The sequence below is a fragment of the Ruditapes philippinarum genome, unplaced genomic scaffold (genome assembly GCF_026571515.1).
Source record: "Ruditapes philippinarum isolate M1 unplaced genomic scaffold, ASM2657151v2 ctg3227_1_1_1_1, whole genome shotgun sequence".
Lineage (NCBI taxonomy): Eukaryota > Metazoa > Mollusca > Bivalvia > Venerida > Veneridae > Ruditapes > Ruditapes philippinarum.
In genome coordinates this window covers 68,940-92,135 of record NW_026864161.1, presented here as the reverse complement: position 1 = coordinate 92,135, position 23,196 = coordinate 68,940, and the positions used below count along the sequence as shown (strand labels likewise).

General features: G+C 32.0%; 2 protein-coding genes across 2 annotated transcripts; one reads left to right on the top strand and one right to left on the bottom strand.

The window, feature by feature from the left end:
* Positions 1-929: 929 nt before the first annotated feature.
* LOC132724656 (uncharacterized PE-PGRS family protein PE_PGRS20-like) lies at positions 930-3,663 on the top strand. The gene is made up of 4 exons (XM_060709591.1): positions 930-1,005; positions 1,519-1,557; positions 2,842-3,459; positions 3,635-3,663. The coding sequence occupies exons 1-4, from the start codon at positions 930-932 to the stop codon at positions 3,661-3,663; spliced, it is 762 nt and encodes a 253-aa protein (XP_060565574.1).
* Positions 3,664-6,119: 2,456 nt separating this feature from the next.
* LOC132724655 (uncharacterized) lies at positions 6,120-17,899 on the bottom strand. Its single transcript, XM_060709589.1, has 8 exons — positions 17,857-17,899; positions 16,684-16,893; positions 16,002-16,322; positions 15,287-15,490; positions 13,991-14,197; positions 12,883-13,021; positions 10,758-10,804; positions 6,120-6,334 (listed from the first exon to the last, which is right to left on the bottom strand). Exons 1-8 carry the CDS (start codon positions 17,897-17,899, stop codon positions 6,120-6,122), a joined length of 1,386 nt encoding a protein of 461 aa, XP_060565572.1.
* Between the last annotated feature and the right edge of the window lie 5,297 nt (positions 17,900-23,196).

Genomic DNA, 23,196 nt, shown 5'->3' with positions numbered 1-23,196 from the left:
TTTTTCCTATGGAGAAATTCTTTCTGTTTAAAGTTTAACAGTCACGGTTCAAAATCGGCTATGCGTTTTGTTTATTTTAAATATGACACTTTTTTCTTAGTTGTATTATACTTTAAAGTTCTCGTATGGCAGATACATTATCATTCAGCAACATAATATTAATGCAAAATATAATAAAGTTCATTGCATGTGCAAATTGTCCACCAATTAAGTTACAGAAGGAAAGAACGGAAGTTTGCATCATTACAGGAGCTCTTTATCATCATTCATTCTATTACAATACAATATGATACCGACTTGTAAAGAGATATATAAAGGCGGTGGATCCGCCGCCATCAACAACATATGGAACACGTATTGGCCTTCTCGAGAATGAGTAAAACGCTGCTCCCTTTAAGACAATACGCGTCGTATTGCTTTACATGTACATGCAAATAACAGCATAACTTTTTAAATTGTCAATATTTCTTTTTGGTATTTTTTGTATTATTTAGAGGATAGATTCCGATTTATGTTCCGTGTACTTTTATGTAAATGCGTTCAACAGGTAAGGAATCATCTACAAAGTCCGGTTAATTTTTGATCATCCCTCGTATAAGCTCAGTTGTTTGAAAATGAATCATCAAGGCTTACTGCATTTTTATCATACGTATTTTTGCGCGTACCATAAAGCACTCAAACGAACGTCAGAACAAGTTAAGAGTTATATTAAAATCCTACTTGTCTCGGGTATACACTACACTTTTCGATTACATTACATTTTTTTAATTACATTTCATTACCTGAATATGCAGCACAAAGATATAAAATATACTCACTTGCAATTTTTGTAAAATGAAATCACGGTATATTCATTTTGTTATGGTTTGCCAAAATCGATTTATCATATGTGTTTTTTTTTCAAACGTGTCTTGTCTACTAACTGCAGCATGACATTCACATTAGCCTCCATGTGCACACTGCTCGTGGTATCTGATGTCTTAGGCGCTGGCACAAATAGCTATGGTTAGTCTCAAATTTATAAATAAAAAATCTATAATCTTTGTTCATGTTTTATCTAATCTAAATATTTTCAAATATAATATTTATCGGTACAGTACACACATAAGTAATAGCAATTTAAAAGAAAGGAAATAGGACAACTGTATGGTGAATAGTAATTTCAAATTGTTTCAATTTAAAGTAGAACATTTGTCTGATGCATCCAAATATGACGGTTTAAATATGAATACAAAGATCAACCAGGGATGGCGATGTTCATGGAAGGCAGATACCGACAACATCCAGTTATACAGAGAGGCATCCAGTAGAGCACCGAACAAAAAGTAGAAAAAAAAACTAGAAAAAAAAGAAACAAAAAAGGCAACTGGAAGGTCTCGAAGGGCAGAGGAAGAGAGGAGGCTTAAGAATAGAATAAATAGTTTTACCTTATCAATTTATATGAAACAAACTTTTAAGGATTGGTTACTAACATATTTAACAAATAAACTAATGCTATAACTTGCCTATCTAATTCAGGAGGAGGTAACACCGGTGGTTGGAGTAGTAGGTTCACTGGTAAGTCATAAAGTAAAAAATGACGCAGGGCATAAAAATTTATCACGAACTTTTAATGTATAAATGTTTGAATATGGACATTATATCTGAATCCCATTAATATTAATATCATCTTGAATACGTTAATGATAATTGATATTAATGCAAAATCTAGTTAACCTCTCTGTGGAAAAAGGTAACGAAAACAAAAAATTTTAATTTCCACATCAAACCCTTAATTTAAAAAGGGAAGCTAAAATCTTTTATTTAATGTCAAAGAAACATTTTTATTTTCAGGGGGGTTTATTTGGGCCCTGCAGAAATGGGGAAATTAAATTTTTCGAAACCCAAAGCATTTTCCCTTGGGGGGGTAACATTTATGGGGGGTGGGTTTGGAAAAAAAGTGGTGGAAAATTTTTAGGAGGAGGACAAATTGGGGGAGGTATTTTAAATAGTGCTTTTTAGGGTTGGGGGGGAAGAGTTTGAAAAATGGAGGGGGGTACGACTAAAAGGGGTTGGCTTAGTAAGGGGGCCGGGCTAACGGGGAAGCGGAAAAATTCAATTGGGGTGGGAAAAGGCCCCCTAGTGATGGGGGAAATGTTTTAGAAGAAATTTACATAAAATTCAATTAATTAAAAAAATAAAAACTTTTGGCATTGGCACCATTTGAAAATTTAAATTAATTTAAGTTATAAAATAAAATCGTTGGTCCCAACTTAATTCCCACATAATAAATTTTAAATAAAATTAAAGGGAAAAAAATTCCCCAATTTGAAAGGGTTAGGGCTTTAGGGGCGGGGGTTGGGAAAGGAATGGTAGGGGGCATTTCAAAAAATTTGGAGGGGGAACGGTTGGCCCCGGAAAAAAAAATAGTGGAATTTGGTGGAATTAGATCATTGAATGGAAATGTAAAATTTTTGGGCGGGGTTTTATTGAATGGAAATGTAGGTTTTGGTTGGTGGTTTCCAAATTGGGGGCAGAAATTTAAAAGGGGTTGGTTAAAATTGGGGAAAAAGGGAAGCCCTTAGAGGATTTGGGGTGGAATTTTAAAAAATAATGCTGGATTGAATGGAAGTATGTCAATTAATTAATAGCAGTATTCTGATGAAATGTTTATCCAATATCATTAACACTCACATTCTTGATTTTCATATGACTAAGAAATTTTGTAAGTTTATATAAATTTTAAGTCTCGTGTTCACTATTTTACCTCAATTAAATCGTAGTATATGTAGATGTACGCAGTCACTTCTCTTATTTGACATCTGATTTGCCAATTTCTAATCTTTATAAGTTTGTGTTTAGACAACGGTGTTGGTGGTGGAAATGGAGCAATCGGAGGTAATGGCGGACTTGGAGGTAATGGTGGACTTGGAGGTAATGGTGGACTTGGTGTAAATGGCAGCTTTGGTAGTAATGGCGGACTTGGAGGTAAAAGTGGGCTTAGTGGCATGGGTGGACTTTGGGGTAACGCTGGACTTGGTGGTAATGTTAGACTAGATGGTATGAATGGACTTAGCGGGGATAGAGGACTTGGCGGTAATGGTGGTATTGGTGGTAATGATGGACTTGGCGGTAATGGTGGAATTGGTGGTAATGGTGGACTTGGCGGCAAAGGTGGATTTGGCAGTAATGGTGGTATTGGTGGTAATGGTGGACCTGGCGGTAATGGTGGACTTGGCGGCAAAGGTGGACTTGGCGGTAATGGTGGTAATGGTGGACTTGGTGGTAATGGTGGAATTGGTGGTAATAATGGACTTGATGTTAATAGTGGACTTGGAGGAGGTAATGGTGCACTTGGCGGACTTGGCGGTATGGGTGGACTTGGCGGTATGAGTGGTGGTATGGGTATAATCAATGGAGGCTTTGGTGGTCTTGGGGTCGGATTCGGTAAAAGTTCAATGGGAGGTGCTGGAAGTTTAGGTATATCAAAATATTTCTCTATAGAATTATTAGTTCAACACATGTGTATATTTTTTCGTGCATGTTGGTATGCTTAACATGAATTTGGTATAAGTTTAATGTTCAGTTGTTATGTAGATCAATATGCCTAAATTACTATTATTTTCACTAAGCAAATATATCTATCTTATTTCAGGTATGAACAGATTGAGAAAAACCTATTAGTGACTGGTTGAGACATAAGTCCGCTTTTTATGTGCAGTAATGGGATAGTGTTTTTTACTTATGTCGTAAAGTGTTACTTTGCTAAAATGTTTCTTGTAGACTACAACCAGCATTTGAAACACGAGTATGAAATTTCTATTGCAGCTGAGATATCAAATATTGTTTCTGTTAATGATTTTGTTACGTATATTTATGCGTTTGAATGCTTTGTTTGATATACAGTTTATTTATAAGTAAGTTATTGTACGTATGACAGTTTATGTAGTCCGAGAGAGAGAGAGAGAGAGAGAGAGAGAGAGAGAGAGAGAGAGAGAGAGAGAGAGAGAGAGAGAGAGAGTTTATAATATTTAAAATACCATATTCTTACGAACATTTTACATTCATGTTTAGATTGCATTGTGTTGTAAATGTCAATAAAATTGTACTTTGCATTGAAAAATATGACGTTTTCTTTTTTGTTTTATGTAATATTTATTCTGAGATAGAATATAAACAAATATTAAGAATCGAAGACTAGGTTCGATAATGTTAAATTCATGCATGATATGACGTTAGAATCGACAGTACATAATCATGCGAATGAGAATTGAAAGCAGTCACGTGGTCATCTCGTATTATCAGATTAAATACATCTTATAATACAATAACATTGGTATGAAAATAATCTTAACCCTTTCACTGCCATAGGGCCCTGTTATTTTCGGCGTATTTGCCATATGGACGGCTTTAGCCGTTTCTATAATAATAATAGTAATAATAATAAATTAATAATATTAATAATAAAAATAATAATAAATATAAAGAAAATTATACCATTGACAATAATTATTGTTATACTCACAGATTTGGAAACATATATAATTATTATAATACTAATAACAAATAATAATAATTATATTAATTAATAATATAGTAATTTCTTAGAAAACCCTCTGGCAAATAGGTGATCAATAAAACAATAACCCTCTGGCAGCGAAAGGGTTAAGATGAAATAATAAATATAAAAATAAATTAATTTAATGTGAATTTCTATCCTGCTGCATCAAAATCGTATAACTAACTAAACATTAGAAATTTGGGATATTTTCTTCAACTAATGCATACATAAGGGTGAAAAATGCCATCTCAGAGGTAATGAATATTATGTGAAACTCATCAGAAGAGCAACCAGGGAACAAATAAATTATTTAACTACAATAAAATGCGCGACTGAAAGAAATCCCAAATTTAAACAAACGAATGCAAATATTGTTCAAACAATTTTAAAACAGAAATTCCGTGGCCCATTGCATGATTCAACTATTTTCTAGCTGTGTCCTACTAATTTCATATTATAATGAAAAGCGGATCAAAGCATCACATATAGATAATACAAAATATCAAAACTGTAAGATCTTACAATGAGTATTGCACATGAACTTGTTTTTTATATTTATTTATCTGTTCTACGCAAAATATTATGAATTATGTTCATCTTTCTTAATTGACAAAACCAATATGTCTCTGCGGCAAAGACGAGTTGTTAACGCTTCAGACTAGAAATCTAAGGATCGTTATGCGCCTGGAAGACTTAGTACTGACTAAAAACGAACAGTGCATGCCATGAACCCACACCTGGCTTATCTGGGTATGTACTGTTCGCATGGATAGAATCAGTTGACTGGGCAATCCGCTTTTGTTGTGTTTGCATTGCCACGATATGTCCATGGTTGTTCGTTTCAAATTTCTCACCTATATAAGTAAACTAAAAAATGATTCTCAAATTATGTTTCCAGATTATACGAGAGGCATATATCAATTAGTGGCAACAATTCAATTCAATCGTGATTTACATGTGAAGGTACATGTATAATACATTTGTAATATACCGTTGGAAAGATTATTGATTTTTTAACAAACAGTTTATTTTCGCACGAATAAAATTTTAGTAGGTCATTTAAGTATATGTGGTTTTGGAGTTTCATTGTGATTTGATAGAGGACCAAAGAGCTTATTGAAAAGTGTGATGGTTATTGGGTATATGTGTGTTACAAAAGATTTAGTTTATGGAGAAAATGTCCTTCCATGTCATACTATTGCCAGGGGGTGGCCAATGTTTAAATAAGAAGGATGATCCCCGCCCTTTTTTAGTATGGCAAAGGTTTTTAATAGACATGGATTAATTTATCATGTGTATTTGTTTTTCTCCGTTATGTTTTTCTTTAAATCTGATTATTCAGTTGCAATTTTCTGGCATGTTTTGTTGTTGTTGTTTTTTTTTGGAAATAATGTACATGTATTTATATTTCAAAATACTGACACAGATTACTTTTATCATAAATGTTACTTTTTACTGTATACATGTGAATTTACTTTTATACGAACGACATTGATGAAGTATTTCATTCAACATGTAAATTTTCATTACAGTCGTAAAAATAAAGTAGAGAGAATAACAAGATTTAATTTTGATTGTCTCACAATAATTTGGTCAGCAAGAAATACTCTGATGTTAAAGATAGTGTACATATCTCTAAGATCCACCTGGATTCTCCTTTCTTTTCAATGTTGATACAGGAACCATTTTCTAGATTCTGATCTCTATCTCCGTCAACTATTATGCTACAACTGTGTGTGGTAAGAGTTGATGACTGAAAAGTTTCTTTGTTACGAGCAACGTTCTTCAGAGAGTCTGCATTCAAACAGACAACAATATTTTTCACAAATGAACAATGCTAAACTATGATAGGTCCTTTTAAAGCAAAGCATTTTATGCACATGCCTTTCCTCATTTTCAATGTAAAACAAGCACAACGTGTTTTTTTGTTTTTGTTGTTTTTTGCTTTTTTTAATTTATTTTCTTCAAATGTTTCAATATTCCCAAATTTGTTCAAGATTAAATCCACTGAACAATTCAAAACCGGCGAACGTTTTAAATCCGTAACCATTTCAAAACGAGATTTTATCCACCAACCTGTATACTTTTTACGGCGAATCACATACGTATGAATAGCGGAACGATTTAGATTCACACTACATTTCAGCAAATTTACAATGGACTTAACTAATATTATATAGTTAATTAATTAGCGTAATAAGTAATATGTTTTTAAGCAAAATAGTATTGATCTTTTGTTATACAACGGTTCTAGCAAATATGAATTCATGTGAGATATTTTATGAACATAAGTTCTACATCAAACCATTCCAACCGTTGTTTTGTGCCCCTTTGACTGCCATTGGAACTACTCAGCCAAACCATGTAATGTTTAGCGATGTTCTCAGTAAATTTCGCTGTAAACAGTGATTTAGCTTTTTTTCTTCTTTTTTTAAGGAACACATATATACATATATATTACATCCCTTTGACCTCTGTAATACAAAATGTTAACTCGAGAAACACAATTTTTAAACTATTTTTCAACGATCAACATTATGTACTATCACAATCACAGGGATGTTATATTTATATTACTAAATGAAATTTCTATATAAAGGAGATATGAAATTGTCTGGTTTGCATGTTAATATCGAACATATTGGACGCCAGATAAAATGTCTGGATCAGGATCAAATGAGCCGCGTCACGACAAAACCAACATAGTGCGTTTGCGACCAGCATGGATCCAGACCAGCCTGCGCATTCTCGCAGTCTGTTCAGGAACCATGCTGTTTGCTATCGATTTCTCTACTTGTTATATGGTTTGTAAGCGAACAGCAAGGATCTGTTTAGACTGCACGGATGCGCAGGCAGGTCTGGATCCATGCTGGTCGCAAACGCACTATGTTGGTTTTGTCGTGACGCGACTCAAATGATCTTGATTATGTTTTAATAATTTTGTAAAACTCAAATTGATTGTTTTATATTAAAATTAAACATATCCTGATTTACATCGAAACAATCCTATTATTGGGATAAAATGGACAAGAAAAATAATATTCGGTTTAAAAAGGGTCAATTTTAGGATCACTTTCAATATTTGGATGAACTGTGAGGTAAAATATTGCGAATCATTAGAGATATCTTCTTGAAGTATGCTGTGGGCTTACGACAAGGGAGGTAATTTCGCCAATACTTTTCTCCCTTTTTTGTAAGGGACTTAGTGTTACATGTACAAAACAACCTAAGGTCTGGTTTGTTATTTAACAATGTAATTTTGATTTTGTTTCTATTTGCCGATGATATAGCTATTATAAGGAAAAGACCGGATGATTAACAAAATAGCCTTGATTTATTGTAAACATGTACTTATTGTATAGAATGAGGATTAAAAGTTATATTGAAAATACCAAAACAGTATTAATTAGACAAAGGGGAACTATCTTTAAACAATGAAAAATGTTTATAACGGGCAAGAGATAGCAATTGTAGACTATTTTAATCATCTTGGCACAGTATTTAGTTACACTGGTAATTTTTTCATTAGACAGGGAATCATTTAATTCGTAAATCTTCAAGAGCTTAAATATGTTATTGTATAATTGTAACAATTTTGATCTTGAACCGAAATTATTATTGTGTCAGCTTTTGATGCATTTGTTGGATCAATTTTACCATACTCATCAGAGGTTTGAGGCTGTAATAAGTCATAGACATAGAACGTATACACATGCAATTTTGTAAAAGAATTTTAAATGTTAGACAAGATTCATGTAACGCAAGCGTATATGAAGATTTCGGTAGATATCCTCTTTTATCAATAGATATGTTAAAATTATAAAATTGTCGCTTAGATTGGTAATTACAGATAATATTATCTTGGAGAAAGTTTATGAACACAGTTTATACGATTGTCATAAAGGTTGCAATAATTGAGTGACTGATGTTAAGAATATGCTTGACTTATATTTTTTTCCGATTATTTTGTTAAAATTGATAAAGTTGATTGTTATTTTTTTCCAAGATTTTATGCAAAACTAACGCAAATTCTTATTAGTTCATGATAGTATAGTGTTGTTGTTTTTTGTTGTTGTTGTTTTTTTTGGGGGGGGGATTTCGCGTAACGTGTTGGATTTTTTTACCAAATTTGAAAGCCTTCAAACCTTAAGATTTCCCGAAACTTGCATATTAGTTGCATTCTAGACTAATTTGTTAAGTCATCCTATTCTAAGCGAAACAGAAGATGTTATTACGAAAAGTTTCGTATTTAAACACACAGGCATAGTCACTTTGGGATAATAAATATTTTTTCCATCCTTGTCTCATCTCACAATATTGTATTTCTTCAGTTTCAGCGCTTTTATTCAGTCGTTTGTTTGTCTATATCAATTCATTTTTCATTCCTTTAAGTGTGAGTCAATATAGTGACGTTTTGTAAAAGAAGGAATTAATTTTCTTTGTTTATAATATGGAAAAATCAATAAGTGAAATGAATAATTCATATTTGAAGCGTAACCTATCCTCTGACAGTGGATAACATCAAAATCTTAAAATCACAAGAAATATGATATCGCCCTTAAAACAATAAAGTAAATTGATCGATTTTGAAAGCGTTTATATGGAGTTGGCATTTTAAAAAATATGGAGAACTAGATCTATAAAACATGACGGCACATTTTTGTTACCAACAGAAACAATTCTTCCAAGACTTAACAATATATATTATCTTTCTTAAGATTAAGCAAATTAAGATCTTTGTCTCCAGTAGGGGTGCTATTCGAAACTAGTTGATTTTTCGTATACAAATAGTAAGAGAATGTACACGTTCTCTGCCGCAAATAATAATAATTATTATTATTGTTGTTCAATGGTGTTAATAATATATTCAGCATTTATGTTCAAATACTAGCAGTCTAACTACATTGCCAATAAAGTTTTAGAAATTTTAAGATTTTATGTTATTTATTACCAAACAGACGTCATTGAATTATAAGGGCAACTATATCTAATATTAAATCGGACAGTTAAAGCGGAGTTTTGGGAAATTACATGGAGAAATAGCATTGAAGTCTGACAAAGTTTGCAAGTAAAACATTTGTTCTCTATGTGAAGGGGCTGGCCTCTAAGGTAGCAAAACAACGGTTGTTTGAACATTTAAACCGGGGTATATTTCAAATAAACCTTTATATACGGTCATGTAACCTGTAAACAATCTTGATATCGAATTTATTATACAGCAAACTTTCTTTTTAAAAGCAAAAATGAAATTTCGTCATAAATTAACAGAAGCCCTGTATGTAAAACTATTTTAATTAACGTTACGATTATCCAATGAAAAGCGACGTTACAAACGTGCAGTTTTAACAACCGATTAAACATTGTGATGACTTGGAGATCGATACTGCATGTGCAAAAAAGAGAACTAAAAATCAATATTTTTTTCAGCTGAATCATGAAAGAGTATCCTATTTCCAAGAAAACATTTGTGATAAGTAATAATATTAGGAAGAAAATTCGCAATTTGTTTTAGAATTGTGTGCAATAAATATGAACATGGCTTTTCAGCATACGTTTTTTGTAGGAATGTTTTTAACATTGTAATATACTACTGGATTAATCAAGTTAGAAATATGATAAAATAAAAATATTTGTATCTGGAAACATAGAGGAAAATATAAGTTTTGTGAGGTGCATCTTAATGCAATTTTAAAACAACCTGATATAATAGCATATCCCTGCTGTTTTCTGGTAAAGTGTACTTTCCTTGTCTGGCTTAATTGATGGGCATATTAAAATGGCATTTCCAAATGCGCTTGTGTTTTTGTTTGGGACATTTGATATATAAAACGCGGCTGAAAAGTGTTATTTTTCAATATTACAATGCCGTGTTCTTTGTATGAAGCAAATTGCGTTCAAATAACACTTCACCTCATTTTCCTTACAACGTATTAGAATTTTGGTATGTTGAAAGTGACTTAAACGTATATCTAACAATCTATTCATATTTTATCTGTCTTATGATACTGGTGCGGAAAGGCATATGTTATATGTTAGAGAGAAATGTTTGTAGTTATCAAATGAAGTATTTTATATCCAACACACGTAAAACATTATTGAAATAATGGCTTAACATTTATAAACAAAATGTTATGTTTTAAAGTTATCCGCCATATTTCATAATCAATGTGTAGATATTTCAAATAGATTGTTATTCCAGGCAAGAATAAATTCCTACTGCAAACAGTATCATCATCTGGAGAATGGTACTGTCCGGTTTTGTCCCTGTTAAAAAGAATAAAAACATACGTAATTAAATAAGGTAAAATCTTATCTTTTTTAAAACATTCTTATATTAACTGTTACATACATCTCTATCACACTAACAGCTTATTGCTCTAAACGAATCCAATAAATATTTTATAAACATTTCTGTATTAATGTAATAAATAATAAAAGATGATCAAAAGAAAAACACACACGCACACACGCACACATACACACAAAACACATACGCAATTCTTACTTAAAAGCAAAATTACAAAAATATGTCCAATCAATTTGCATAAAATTATTGTTTTATATTACGTAAATAATCTTTTTTTCCATATTATTAAAAAAAGTGTACCTTCACATTCACATACGAATCAGATTGATTAAAAAATTTAACGTTGTACGTAGGCTGAAGTAAGATTTCACAGTTGTTTTAGATTTATAGACCTAAATTTAATTTAAGCATAGAACGATAGATATTTAACATGAACTTGTTTATCTTTCAATATGGTCAATATGGTTCATCACTGTCAGGGAATAGTTCAAATAAAGTACTGTCTGACTAGCGAAATCAGAACATTTGGATGTGCCGGTTGACATCATCTGCACTGCTGGCATGGTTTACATCAGTTGCCACCAGAAGGTTAAGCGTTACAATGAGTTCAGGAAAGCATTATAAACCGATCATGTCGCAAACTTTATAACCTTTTTGGGGAAACAACTTCAATGTGAGCCTGTACGAAATAACAATTGATGTAAGACTTATTGATGACGTCACTTAGCGTTTTATGAACGTGTGCTATGTAATGGCTATTGGTCAGATTATTGCAGAGGTCATCAGACCTCTCCACAGTGTTGAGCTTGATTGCTGGCGGCATCCATTTTTGCGTATCTAATTGAGTTTAATGAATCTCAATTTCAGCCGAAATTCATTAAACTGTAGTAATTGGTAATTGTTTTGTGAACATCGAATTCGAAAAATAAGTGACAGTAAACATTTCTAATAGCTACAATTCTGTGAAATTTGAAAAGAAGTATTGTTTTTAGGATAGTATATCTGGCCAACATTTTTTACTCATTTCTAATTATGGCAAAATTGCGCAACAAAAGGTCGCAAACTTAAAGTACTATTTTAAGAAAAAATATAAGATTTTATGAATGAAATTCCTTACTGCTTTGTACTTGGTTGAAATGTTGAGCTATATAAAAGGGATTTTCTCAGTTTATTTTCTGCTGTTGACAAAGAATAGTTAATCAAAAGTGTATCAATCTTGTAAACCATAAAAAGTACAAATATATTTACTTTTTGCACGTTTATGCTGCACTAAGTTGCACTGTTTTTATGCAAAATTAAGATGACTTCTTTAAATCAAAAAATGTAAAAGGTCAGATTTCAATTTTGAATCAAAAACAAGTTCATCGTTGATTGGGTTTTTTAAGTGGAGCTAGAATACTGAAAAACAAAGCATTTATAAATATATAAGCTTCGGACCCAATCATTTTTCAACAACACATGTTTGTGTTGATGTTGAACAAATGGTATGCTATCACCAAGCACTATTTTGTGGCCACCTAATGAACCGTGTATGGAAATTTTGCTGCTTCTTTAACTTCGGAACACCTCGCCGTATATTCCTATTCTGAGAGACTGACGGAAATAGCCGATATATGTTGCTTTTGTTCGCAGATGCCATTCGACTAATTAGAAGTTCTTACTTTCCTGTCATTTGAACAATTAAATAAATCTTCAACAGCTGTGAAAAGACCTCTCGCATGCTTCTTTTTAAAGAAGCGAACTTGTATTGTAGCATTGCCAGTGTTACTCTGAAAATTGTAACCTTTATTAGGACAGCTGGTGATTGGATAAAAGAGTATATACACTTACACTACATTGTTTTCCTTAGATAACGCAGTGGTTCATAAGTCACTTAGATTACTTATCTTGGATATCTACTTTTAAAATATGTATATATCAGTCCTGTGATCGGTAAGAAAAATGAAAAGAGTGGTGGAAATTATTCTCTTTTAAGTCATTTTCAAAAAAATAAAACTTTAAAGCCTTGTTTAGAGATTTTTCCGCATAATGTTACATGATCCAAGATCCACTTGTAACCAGGATTCTCCTTTCCTTGTACGCTCTAACGGTCATATACCCCTGGAATCTTCTCAAATGACCACCACAATTAGGCAATTTACGGAAACCAAGTGCCTCTCTCCTGGCAAGTCTAACTATTGATATATTTTAACAAATGAAAATTTGTATATTATCATACTTTGTAGTCAGAGCCGCGATGTTGTGAAATCGTTAAATCGGGCGGCGGCTGTTTTATTTGTGACCTAGGCATAAAAGCATGATATTAAACAGATCTATAAGTAAGCACTTTAGATATTTCTTTAAAATTACAGGCGAATTGAGTATGAACTATTGGACTATTATATACCAATAATACAACCTAAGTTCATCATTTGTCATTTGCTTCATAATATAACTTTGTGACAAATTTTATGTTTTGCATTTTAATATCAATAAGTGTTGTTTTGTTAAGAGTAACTTCCACTTTAGAGAATGTGTTAAAGATATATTTTACTGATTTTATGAATTTGATATCAAAGAGGTTGGGTTCAGATTTATTTCTACCTTTGATCTGCTTTGTGAGGGGTGGTCCCCTATTTGAAAATTGTTATGTTAAGTTTTAAAATTTATTTATTTATTATTTTGTGATATCAGAGGGAATGGAAATCTTTACTTTTAAGATTGGGTTAATTTTAAAACAAATGGTTCAGCAAAAACCAAAAACATTGAAACTGCTATTTGAAAGGTAATATTTCCATTTTATCAAATGTGTAATAGTATCTTTTCACTGATTTTGAATTTATGATATTTAAAAGGGAATGATACCCTTTTAAGTTTGATGTTTACTTTGCATGTTTGTTTCTACTATTTATGAAACAAAACCGCTACTGCAGCTGAAAATAACGTGTATTTCCCCTTTTTAATATGTATCATGTTAAAGTAGTATGTATAGCACAGCTTACAGAAAGAAAGGGTAATGCTAACAATGTCATTGATATAAAACTGATACATAGAATAAATTATAATGCCTCATAACATTGCATCAGGTCATTAAAAGTCTTTTTTTGTAGTATAATCAAACAAGCTGTCAGAATGAAAGATTGAATTATATATATAATACTTACTGCAACAGTCTAGGCGATTGAATAGTCTAATCAGGAAAACCACATAAATGCCAGAAAGGTCAACACGCCACCAAGGATTCAATTCTTTTTCTGTAGCAAAATAAGAACTTTTGGTGCGAATACCATCCACAGCAAGATGAGGTCCAAAATCTCCATAGACAGAAGATAGCTCAGCTGGCTTATGAAGTGCAGCATTGATTGTATCATCTGATCAAAAGTGTAAAAAGATTATTCTTAACATTTTCGCAAATCAAAGCTTAAATTAATGAAATTGTACGTCTCGAATATTTAAACAAATATATGAAAATTACCATCATTATTTTTGTGTTACTTTTATTTAAACAAAAATATGTAAATAATCATGGAATGTTAATTCTATTAAAAAAATTAACGAACCCAATATTGTAAAGATATCTTAATCTAATTTATGGGTTTTATAGTTTATCTAACAAATGCATGTATGTTATATAACTAATTTGAAATGGCATAATTGTTTTTATAAGAATACTTCCAACATATACTGATATTCATACCGTATATGTAGTTTTGATCGCGACGTAGAAATATTTGAGATTTTTGAGAGATTCTTAAAATCACAAAAAATTGCTGTCAAAATTTTCATTATTCACAGTCTAATTTCAACTTTATTATGAAAAAAATCAGATCCAGGTTATCCGTCTTCAGCTTGGCGATAATTGAAGAAAAAATAAACAAAACTCATTACATAATTCTGACATCATTTATCAACCTGCCTGACATTATGTCAAACAAATACCTTGTATTCAAACATTTTTCCGTTCCACTAAATGAACGGATACAATGTTATAGATAACGAAGATGTAAAAATGTATCAACACACAAAAAATTGCCGGTGACTTTTAATGAGGAAACCTTATGTAAAGATTTCATTTTTCATATCTATTTTGGAATTGAAATCAGCAGTATTTTTTACATTATATATATAATCCCGAAACCTCATTTGCGTAAAAATGTTCTCGCTATGAAAATCACATATCTTGGATCAACCAAGAAGAAATAGGTTTCGGGATTCTCGATTATTTCAACACGCGTAATGGCTGCACGCGAAATGCCTGAAAAGATCTGAAATTGTGATTTCGGGTACTTGTACGCGCAAAAATACCCTATATACAGTATTAATATGTGTAATTTCTAAAAATCGCTACATGTGCTAGGTTAAATGCTGGTTTTCGTGAGAGAAATACCTTATGTTAATTGCAATAATAAAAGAGATTGAAATACATTACAATATCAGCAAGGAGAGAACATCAGTCTTACTTGATATTCCATATACTTCTACTTCACAAAGAGGGAAATAGTCTGTTGTGTAATCTTGATGAATTTCTACGTATCTTGCTTGAGGGTTATTATGTAGCACAAATTCAAGTATGTTCTCTGACAAACCAGAATTGTCCATGAACTCGGGCGTTTCAATATTGCTCTCTGTGGTTCCGATTTTCAGAATGACGTTACTTGTTGAAGCTGTAAACAAATAAAATATACATTTACAGACAATTAATTATTACGATTACAATAGCTGTTTATAATTATGACTATTATAAATATTCATACAACATTGTGGACCGAAACAGTTCGACGTAAATTTATATCGGCACAGGTTTTATTTAGACCAAGTTGTAGTTTAAACCTGGATATTCAAATTTTGACGTTAAAGTTTCTGTTTTAACTGTATTCAGTTGTGTTTTCATACACTTGTTGCCGGAATAACACATACCACAAAAGCTTACGTCACCTTAAGCTTTAACAAAAGTCATTTTTACAGGATAAATAAAATGTAACGCCAGCAAACATTTAAAAAAGGAATGATTCATGAAAAATCTAAGCCTAAAAGAATTATAAATGTTTTCTCATGATTTCACTTAAAATGTTGGGAAAACACCGGACATTGACTAATAATGTAAACATTATGTTTACACTGAAAAATCTTTTATTTTGTAATCATATCACTTGTTCACAATTTAAATATTCATACCTTTTACACATTTTTTCACGGCACAGTACTCCCACTCTAATTCGGGATTGGTGGTATAACACCATAATTTTTGGTTTCTTAACTGTATGTCACACCGTTTCAAATGAGCAATATGTGTCCTACACCAAAAATAATACCGGTAATCCAGATTCGCACTACGACAGTAATTTTCCCCAACTCGAAATCCAAACGAATCTGGAGGCATGTAATGAAATATATCATGTGTAATGTTCCACGGCTGACAGGGAAATCCGCTTTCTGTTGTGTTTGCATTGCCGCGATATGTCCATGGTTGTTCAAAACAGTCTTCCAAATTGTCTCCTACAAAAATAAACTAAATGCTGTTTCTTCTCAAATGTAAGGTATGGCATAGATTTCCAATATACTGGGATGAATTTGACATATGTATTGTCCTAAACGTTTCTTTGTTATCTTTTTTGCCTTGTTTAGATATCTGCTTACAAGGTAATAATTTGTCCTGGTGTAAATTTTTTTTGAAGACAAGATATTATTTGACTATGACAGAAATACAGCTTCGAAATTTACTTTTACGCGGAAAAAAGTGTTATTTTTTCAGGATTTTTTTATGCATAACGATATTAGTTATAACTTTTCACATACCACCGAAACTTGTATAAGAATTGTGAAATGAGAGTAACCGATATTCATTGCCTGATAATACCTGGATCAGCAAGAAATACTCTGATGTTAAAGACAGTGTACATATCTCCAAGATCCACTTGTAACCAGGATTCTCCTTTCTTTTCAATGTTGATACAAGAACCTTTTTCTAGATTCTGATCTCTATCTCCATCTACTATTATGTCAGAGCTTCGCATGGAAAGTGTTGACTGCAACGTTTCTTTGTCACGAGCAACGTTCTTCACAGAATCTACAACCCAACATTTATATGCTTTAGTGGCAAATGATTTTACACAGAAATGAAAATAAAAAAAGATTCAAGTGGAACTGACTTTTTTCCTTTTTCACTCTATGTCAGTTAGCTAAAATATCAGCTATTGCATTTATTTGATCTGATAGTCAAAAATCGTTTCACATGCAAGATTGCTTTTGAAGACAGAAGTGAAAAGTTATCATCCAAGCAATGTAAAAACTGAACGTTAGTGATAGATTCGCCATAACCCATGAAACGTTCGTTGAAAGGCTTTTAAATAAACACACTATACTTTCCGAATCCCTATTCTTTCATGTATACACATCTAGCAATAAATATCAATTTTTTATAACTACTTTGAAATAAGTTTCCTTTCTGTTGAATAAATGTTGTAAAATCATACGTATATCCATTAAATCGATCACCGCCATATTGTCAATTTTTAAAATGCGAATCTGTTATTTGTTCAAAAATATTTAATCCTTATTTACACAAAAAGGATTCAACAAATAATTGTAAATGAATTTTACAGTTTATCTGGAATAGTTTTTAAAGTGATATATTCTATCTCTAGGAATTGGCATGTTTGTGATTAAAATCAAAAAGCTCAATTACAGTTTTGTACCCAAAAAAAGAGCAAAGGACAAATAAATAAATAAATTACAAAATAACAGACAGGGAGAAAATTAAGAGAAGTTTAAAAGATTATAGTAGAATGCGTTTTTTTAGAAAAATGTTTGTGTTTTTTTCTAAGTAATTTTGTTTACCGTTTAATATACTGGCATTTCCTTTCAAAAAGAGTATATAAATATTGATGTTATCAACGTTATGTAAGAATGTACTACATACGCCAATCGGAGGCATAACAGTCGAACAACAAGTGATGAGTACGAGGATTGATCAAAATGTTATTGGGCCGATGTTCTTTCAGTAGTAAGAGAACCCAACTTATGGTCTTACGTTCCTCTACACCAATGCACTTTGACCACCTTGCAGCAGCCATCGCAACTTGGGATGTGTGAGCTGGCGCATTGCCATGCAGAATCAGAACGCCTTGTGTCAGTTTGTCCCTTCTTTTACGTGAGATTTCTTGGCGCAGACATCTCAATTCGTCTGCATAGTGCGTGCAGTTTACATTCATAAAACAAAACATTACACCTTATATTCAACATGCAGACCAAACTTTTCGTTGTTAAAATGTCACAGTATTCGGCACAAAACCGAATGCCTTCAAACAAAATAGATTATCCCTGACTATTCCAAAAATTTGAAGCCATCATATTCCTTGCTGATGGCACCCTCTTGAATTTATTTGGAGGGGTGAGCCATGGTGCTTACACTGCATTCTTTATTTTTTTAATTCTGGATCGAAGTGATGAACCCATGTTTCATCCTCAGTTACGATCCGGTAGATAAAATCAGGTTCATCCTCGTAGCGAGACAAAAGATATCTTAAAATGTCAAGCCTGGTCCGTTTCTGGTCGTCAGTCAACCTTTCACATGTCATACACATTTGTCAGAATTGCCTGGACTGAACCAAAGCTTATAGCCACTTCCCTAGCAATGCTTCGCATGTCTCGCCTTCTGTCGCACATGACCAGATCGTGCACAGCTTCGGCAGTTTTATTGTTGGTGGCCTAGTTTGGCCGCTCATCATCTCCAATGCTATCCCTTCCCCTCTTAAATTCAGCAGCACATTTTTCAGAGTGCTTTAGGAATGTGACTCCTTCCCAAGTAAATCCATGAAGTTTTCATTGGTTTCCTTGGGGGACATCCCTTTCTAAAAAGAGGTACTTAATGACGGCTCTTATGTCAACTATCTCCATTTGTCGTTCGGCAACGCCCTCATGATATAATTCGTTGCATTCGAACTCCAAACAGTAATGTTATTGAGCGATAAAATCACAGTTTGGGATATATTATTTCTTAAATGAGTTGTCTTAAATTGAAAACAATTTTTGTGGAATAAGTAATGATTGATGACGATGAGTTATACAATGATAATTTAACTACAAAATACTTAGTTCTTGATTGTGATACAGGGTGTAACAGGGTGTTACAGATGACTGATTGTCAACAACAGTCAGTGGACAGCCTGTTCCTCCACTTTTTCTCTGTGCGATATTATAAATAATGCAACGTGGGTAAGATTGCTTACTTATGCAAAAGTTATTGGCAGATTTGATTATACAAATGTATAAATTTTCAGAGTAGATAATAAAATATTATTTTTAAGCTCAATCTTGCAAATGCTCTTCTCAACATCGATAATTTAATAATAAAATATCATTTGTAATGGATTTTTTAAAACTTAAATGCAAACAAATGTTTGACAAGACTTACTTATGATTGAAGCGCCTAACACGTTAACGTACACCACTGTAAAATAAATAAAAGTTAAGGATAATTTAGTGAACAAAGTACATGTAGGGATTGACAGTATCAGGTTGTTCTAAAGATAGAATTAATGTTCATTACTCATATATTCTGATTGGTTACTTCATAAAAACAGAACAGTCATTGACTTAAATATTGTATCTGAGGTCTTCTTAAAAAATTTCAAAACTTTATGGAAATTGTTATTCATCTACTTGAAAAATAATTTAGAAATAATATTTACCTAACAAAAACAGATGCAATTTTACGATATATCCTTCCCGAGCCATGAGTTTCATTTTTATTCCAGTTTTATTTGCTTAGATTGTTCATCTCCTTTATTCCTGCTACAAGCTTTCCAGAGGAGTCAATGTAATTTCATATACCGGACATGGTTATCAATTATTTCGCGTAGAAGTCTTTTATCTATCTCTTATAAACATTAAAGCAAACTGATCGATTTTGAAAGATTTTAACGAGTTTTTGTCTTTTTGAAATTATTGCAGAAATATATGATAATTATATGTTAATCAGGCATCTTTGATATCATAAGCAAAAGTTTCCAGGTTTCAAGGTTTGAGCTGTTTTGAAAATGAGTATTATTATCAACTTGGTGTATATAATTTGCATATAAAAATGTACAGCACAATCTCTTCAGAGCACTAGAAAGAAATAATCTTTCTCAAACAACCGATTTGAATTACCAAAGTAAAACTTCACAATAGGTTTAATTTCACTAGCGTCTAGAGTAAAATTTCCAACAACCAAGATCTGTGTCTGCCAAAATTGTGTGAGTAGGAAGTACTTTTTCAAATATTTTATATAAATATCACCGGAGGTGAGCTAAACTTTACGGGTAAAATTTTACTGCTGTTCGTTGAACTCGTGGATATAGGTAATATTGCAACCATAAGTGAATTCTATGTTGTACATTAATTATCATATGTTGTAAATGGTATTGATACTCTTACGTTAAAGTACAAGTCCAATGAAGTTCTCAGAAAATGTAAGATTTAAAGATCGCGCGTGAGATGTAAATGTGTAAAAATGGCCGGAAATGACGTTGCAAAAAACGTATTTCGGAGGAGAAAAAAGCTGAGAATATTTCATTTTATTTTATTATAAGTTTATTTTTTTAATATTTCATTAAAAAACACAAGTAGGCTGCTTATAGCTAACTAACTAAACCTACAGTTTAAAGCTAAATTCGTACAAACAAATTTAATTGGTCACTTGTGCTCTTGCGATGGTAAGTGATGTCGTAATATATTATTTCATTAACTATAAATGTACATAATGAAATAGATAATATAATAATAAGTATTTTAGAAGATCTAGTTTCAACAAGATAAGAACAGTTATAAATGCACTGGCCTTACATTGACGTCATTCAGGTCAACAGCTTGAACCTTGCGATATCAACTAGTCGCAACTTTAACAGGTTCCCACATACTAGGCTGCACACTTCGTTGAGTCAACTGTAACTATCAATATTCAATACGATGTAAATTGACAATGCATGGTGCAATGCTTTAATTTTCAGTATCCATAAATAACAACACCATATAATCTAACAATATGTATCAAAAGATGCCCAATTTCAATCTCTTATTTCAGACAAATTAGAAACACTTCTGAATCAAAATAATAATAATAATAATATTTGACTGTTGTATTAACAATGAAAATATATCAAACGGGTTTTATTTGTTCTTTTATCTAATTGTATCATGTGTGTTGCAGTTTAGTATAATTTACTTCCAATGGGAATGATGCATGGTAAAATTGATTTATCATGCTTTCTTATTTTAACTAGAATTAAAGGAGGCATCGGATTATTTAGGTAGGTCCAAATATTTTCCAATAACATATGCATTTATCTCTTGTGTTACGTGGTCATACAGTTCTAAATATTATCAAATCAAGGAATATCTGTACCTAAGAATGGAAGACAACCTGCTTTGGAAATAAAAACATCGTTTTATTACAGAATTCCTTCAGCCATTTTCATCTTGTTGGTCTTATTTATCTACAGTGGCTCGGCTGTTTGCAATTTTACAAATGGCATATTTCTATATATGAAAATGAACTTAATAAGGTGACCAATTTTCAAAGGGTCTCAGGCTTCCGACATATAAGTAGGTCATGATCGTCATAGTGAGGTAACCATTGGGGCCATTGACGGTTATACACTGGCATTGACGTCATCGTGACGTCAATGGGATAACGCCGTGGTTCTTTTTGGACTTTGTCTTGTAGATTAAATGCGCTGTCAATTTTAATTAAAGACATATCTGTAACTGCCATTTAAGTGTTCTCTACTACTACTACTATATCTAACATAATTATTCAGACATTTTCATATAAGGAACCAAGTCTTTTAAGTTTCGATTCAGTTTGTACATGTATAAAAGAGATAGATAAAAATGGAAAAAACAATGATTCTTTATGGAGTCGTGCTTGTTTTTATAGCAGGTAAATTTCCTTTATGATAGATGTATCATAGTGATAAAATCATATTTGACAAGTAGAAAGCACCTGTAAAGAGTTTTTATATCATCATGCATTAAAAATATCTTTAGTCTCAATTCCAATTTCATGCAAATCACGCTGCAAATTTAAAAATGATCAATCTTTTTAATGTCAATTAATTCTACTGATGCTGACATTGATATTTTCATACAGTTCTTAACATTTATCTACAATGTTGCTCTATTGTATTTTTCAGGATGCTTTTGTCTACCGAGCAAGAGAATGTTTCTTGACGTTAATTGTGATAAAGTATTTGATTGTGACTCTAAGAACAACGAGACGGATACTGCTGATAAACTTATTTGTGCAACAGACGGACACACATACGCTGGTAAATGTCATCTTGATCAAGAAAACCAGCGTCGATATTGTGTGTAAGTTGACTTTTTTTATCTCTGGTCTTTTCCTTACTTTTTATGATTGAATGATTGAGTAATATTAAATCAAGATTATTTTTGGTTCGTTGTAATTCCTCAAGTGCAACAAATTGTGTTACTTTTTTAAATGAAATGAAACAGAATTTTCTGTATAAAGAAAAGTAAATAGAATCTAAATTCATTTCAAACTGCGCATGAGTCGTTAGAATATTAATACATTTCACAGACTGAAAGCATAATTCAATTTCGTAATTATTTAACCATATGCATGTGTATACATGCTTAAATCTGAAATAAAGCTATAACCTCTTCATGTATTGTTTCAGACTTGGTGACTTTAACCCAGTAGCAGTAGTTCATAAAGGAAACTGTACAGTTCTAGAGGAAAGTGACATGCTGTGGTGACTTTAACCAAGTAGCATTAGTTCATAAAGGAAACTGTACAGATCTGGAGGAAAGCGACATGTTGTGGTAGAATGAAACAAACTAACTTTTGAGCGTTGAACAAACTTGAAAATAAATTGAACAAATAGAATGTCTAAGTAAGCGTTAAATTGTGAGATAGGCTGAAAATACTGAATAAGTCTAATTTGACATTGAAAGAGGATTGTTTGTGTAGTTTAAATCGTGCACGACTACAATCAAAGACAAACAAAAACCTGATATTCTATACATTTAAAGTTGTTTATGACCTTTCAGTGGAAATTCAAATTGCAATTAGGTTCTCCGATTTGAAGGATTGAAATAATAACTAAATTAATGATTATAAAATAAAAGAAATACACGTATATTAGATACGATCCAGTAAGTTTAAAGATAGAAATAAAGAACTTAAAAGAAAAGAAAAAGATGGAGAAAAATATTTCTAAAATTGTTTGTGCTATATAACTGAAACTGTGCTGAATAATGATTATTGTAAATATGACGGTGTAATAAAGTAATACAAAAATGTGCAGGCGTGATTTGTAATACACATATTTCTTGACATTTTCGTTTGCAGAAAAGATTGTACAAA

Excerpts from the sequence above, each read along its gene's own strand:
- LOC132724656 (XM_060709591.1), top strand. The coding sequence starts at position 930 with ATGACATTCACATTAGCCTCCATGTGCACACTGCTCGTGGTATCTGAT. Across the intron at positions 1,006-1,518 it reads CGCTGGCACAAATAGCTATG|GAGGAGGTAACACCGGTGGT; the intron begins GTTAGTCTCAAA and ends TATCTAATTCAG. Across the intron at positions 3,460-3,634 it reads GGGAGGTGCTGGAAGTTTAG|GTATGAACAGATTGAGAAAA; the intron begins GTATATCAAAAT and ends ATCTTATTTCAG.
- LOC132724655 (XM_060709589.1), bottom strand. The coding sequence starts at position 17,899 with ATGGCTGCTGCAAGGTGGTCAAAGTGCATTGGTGTAGAGGAAC. Across the intron at positions 16,894-17,856 it reads GTGCATTGGTGTAGAGGAAC|ATTCTGTGAAGAACGTTGCT; the intron begins GTAAGACCATAA and ends GTTGGGTTGTAG. Across the intron at positions 16,323-16,683 it reads AGTATTTCTTGCTGATCCAG|GAGACAATTTGGAAGACTGT; the intron begins GTATTATCAGGC and ends TTATTTTTGTAG.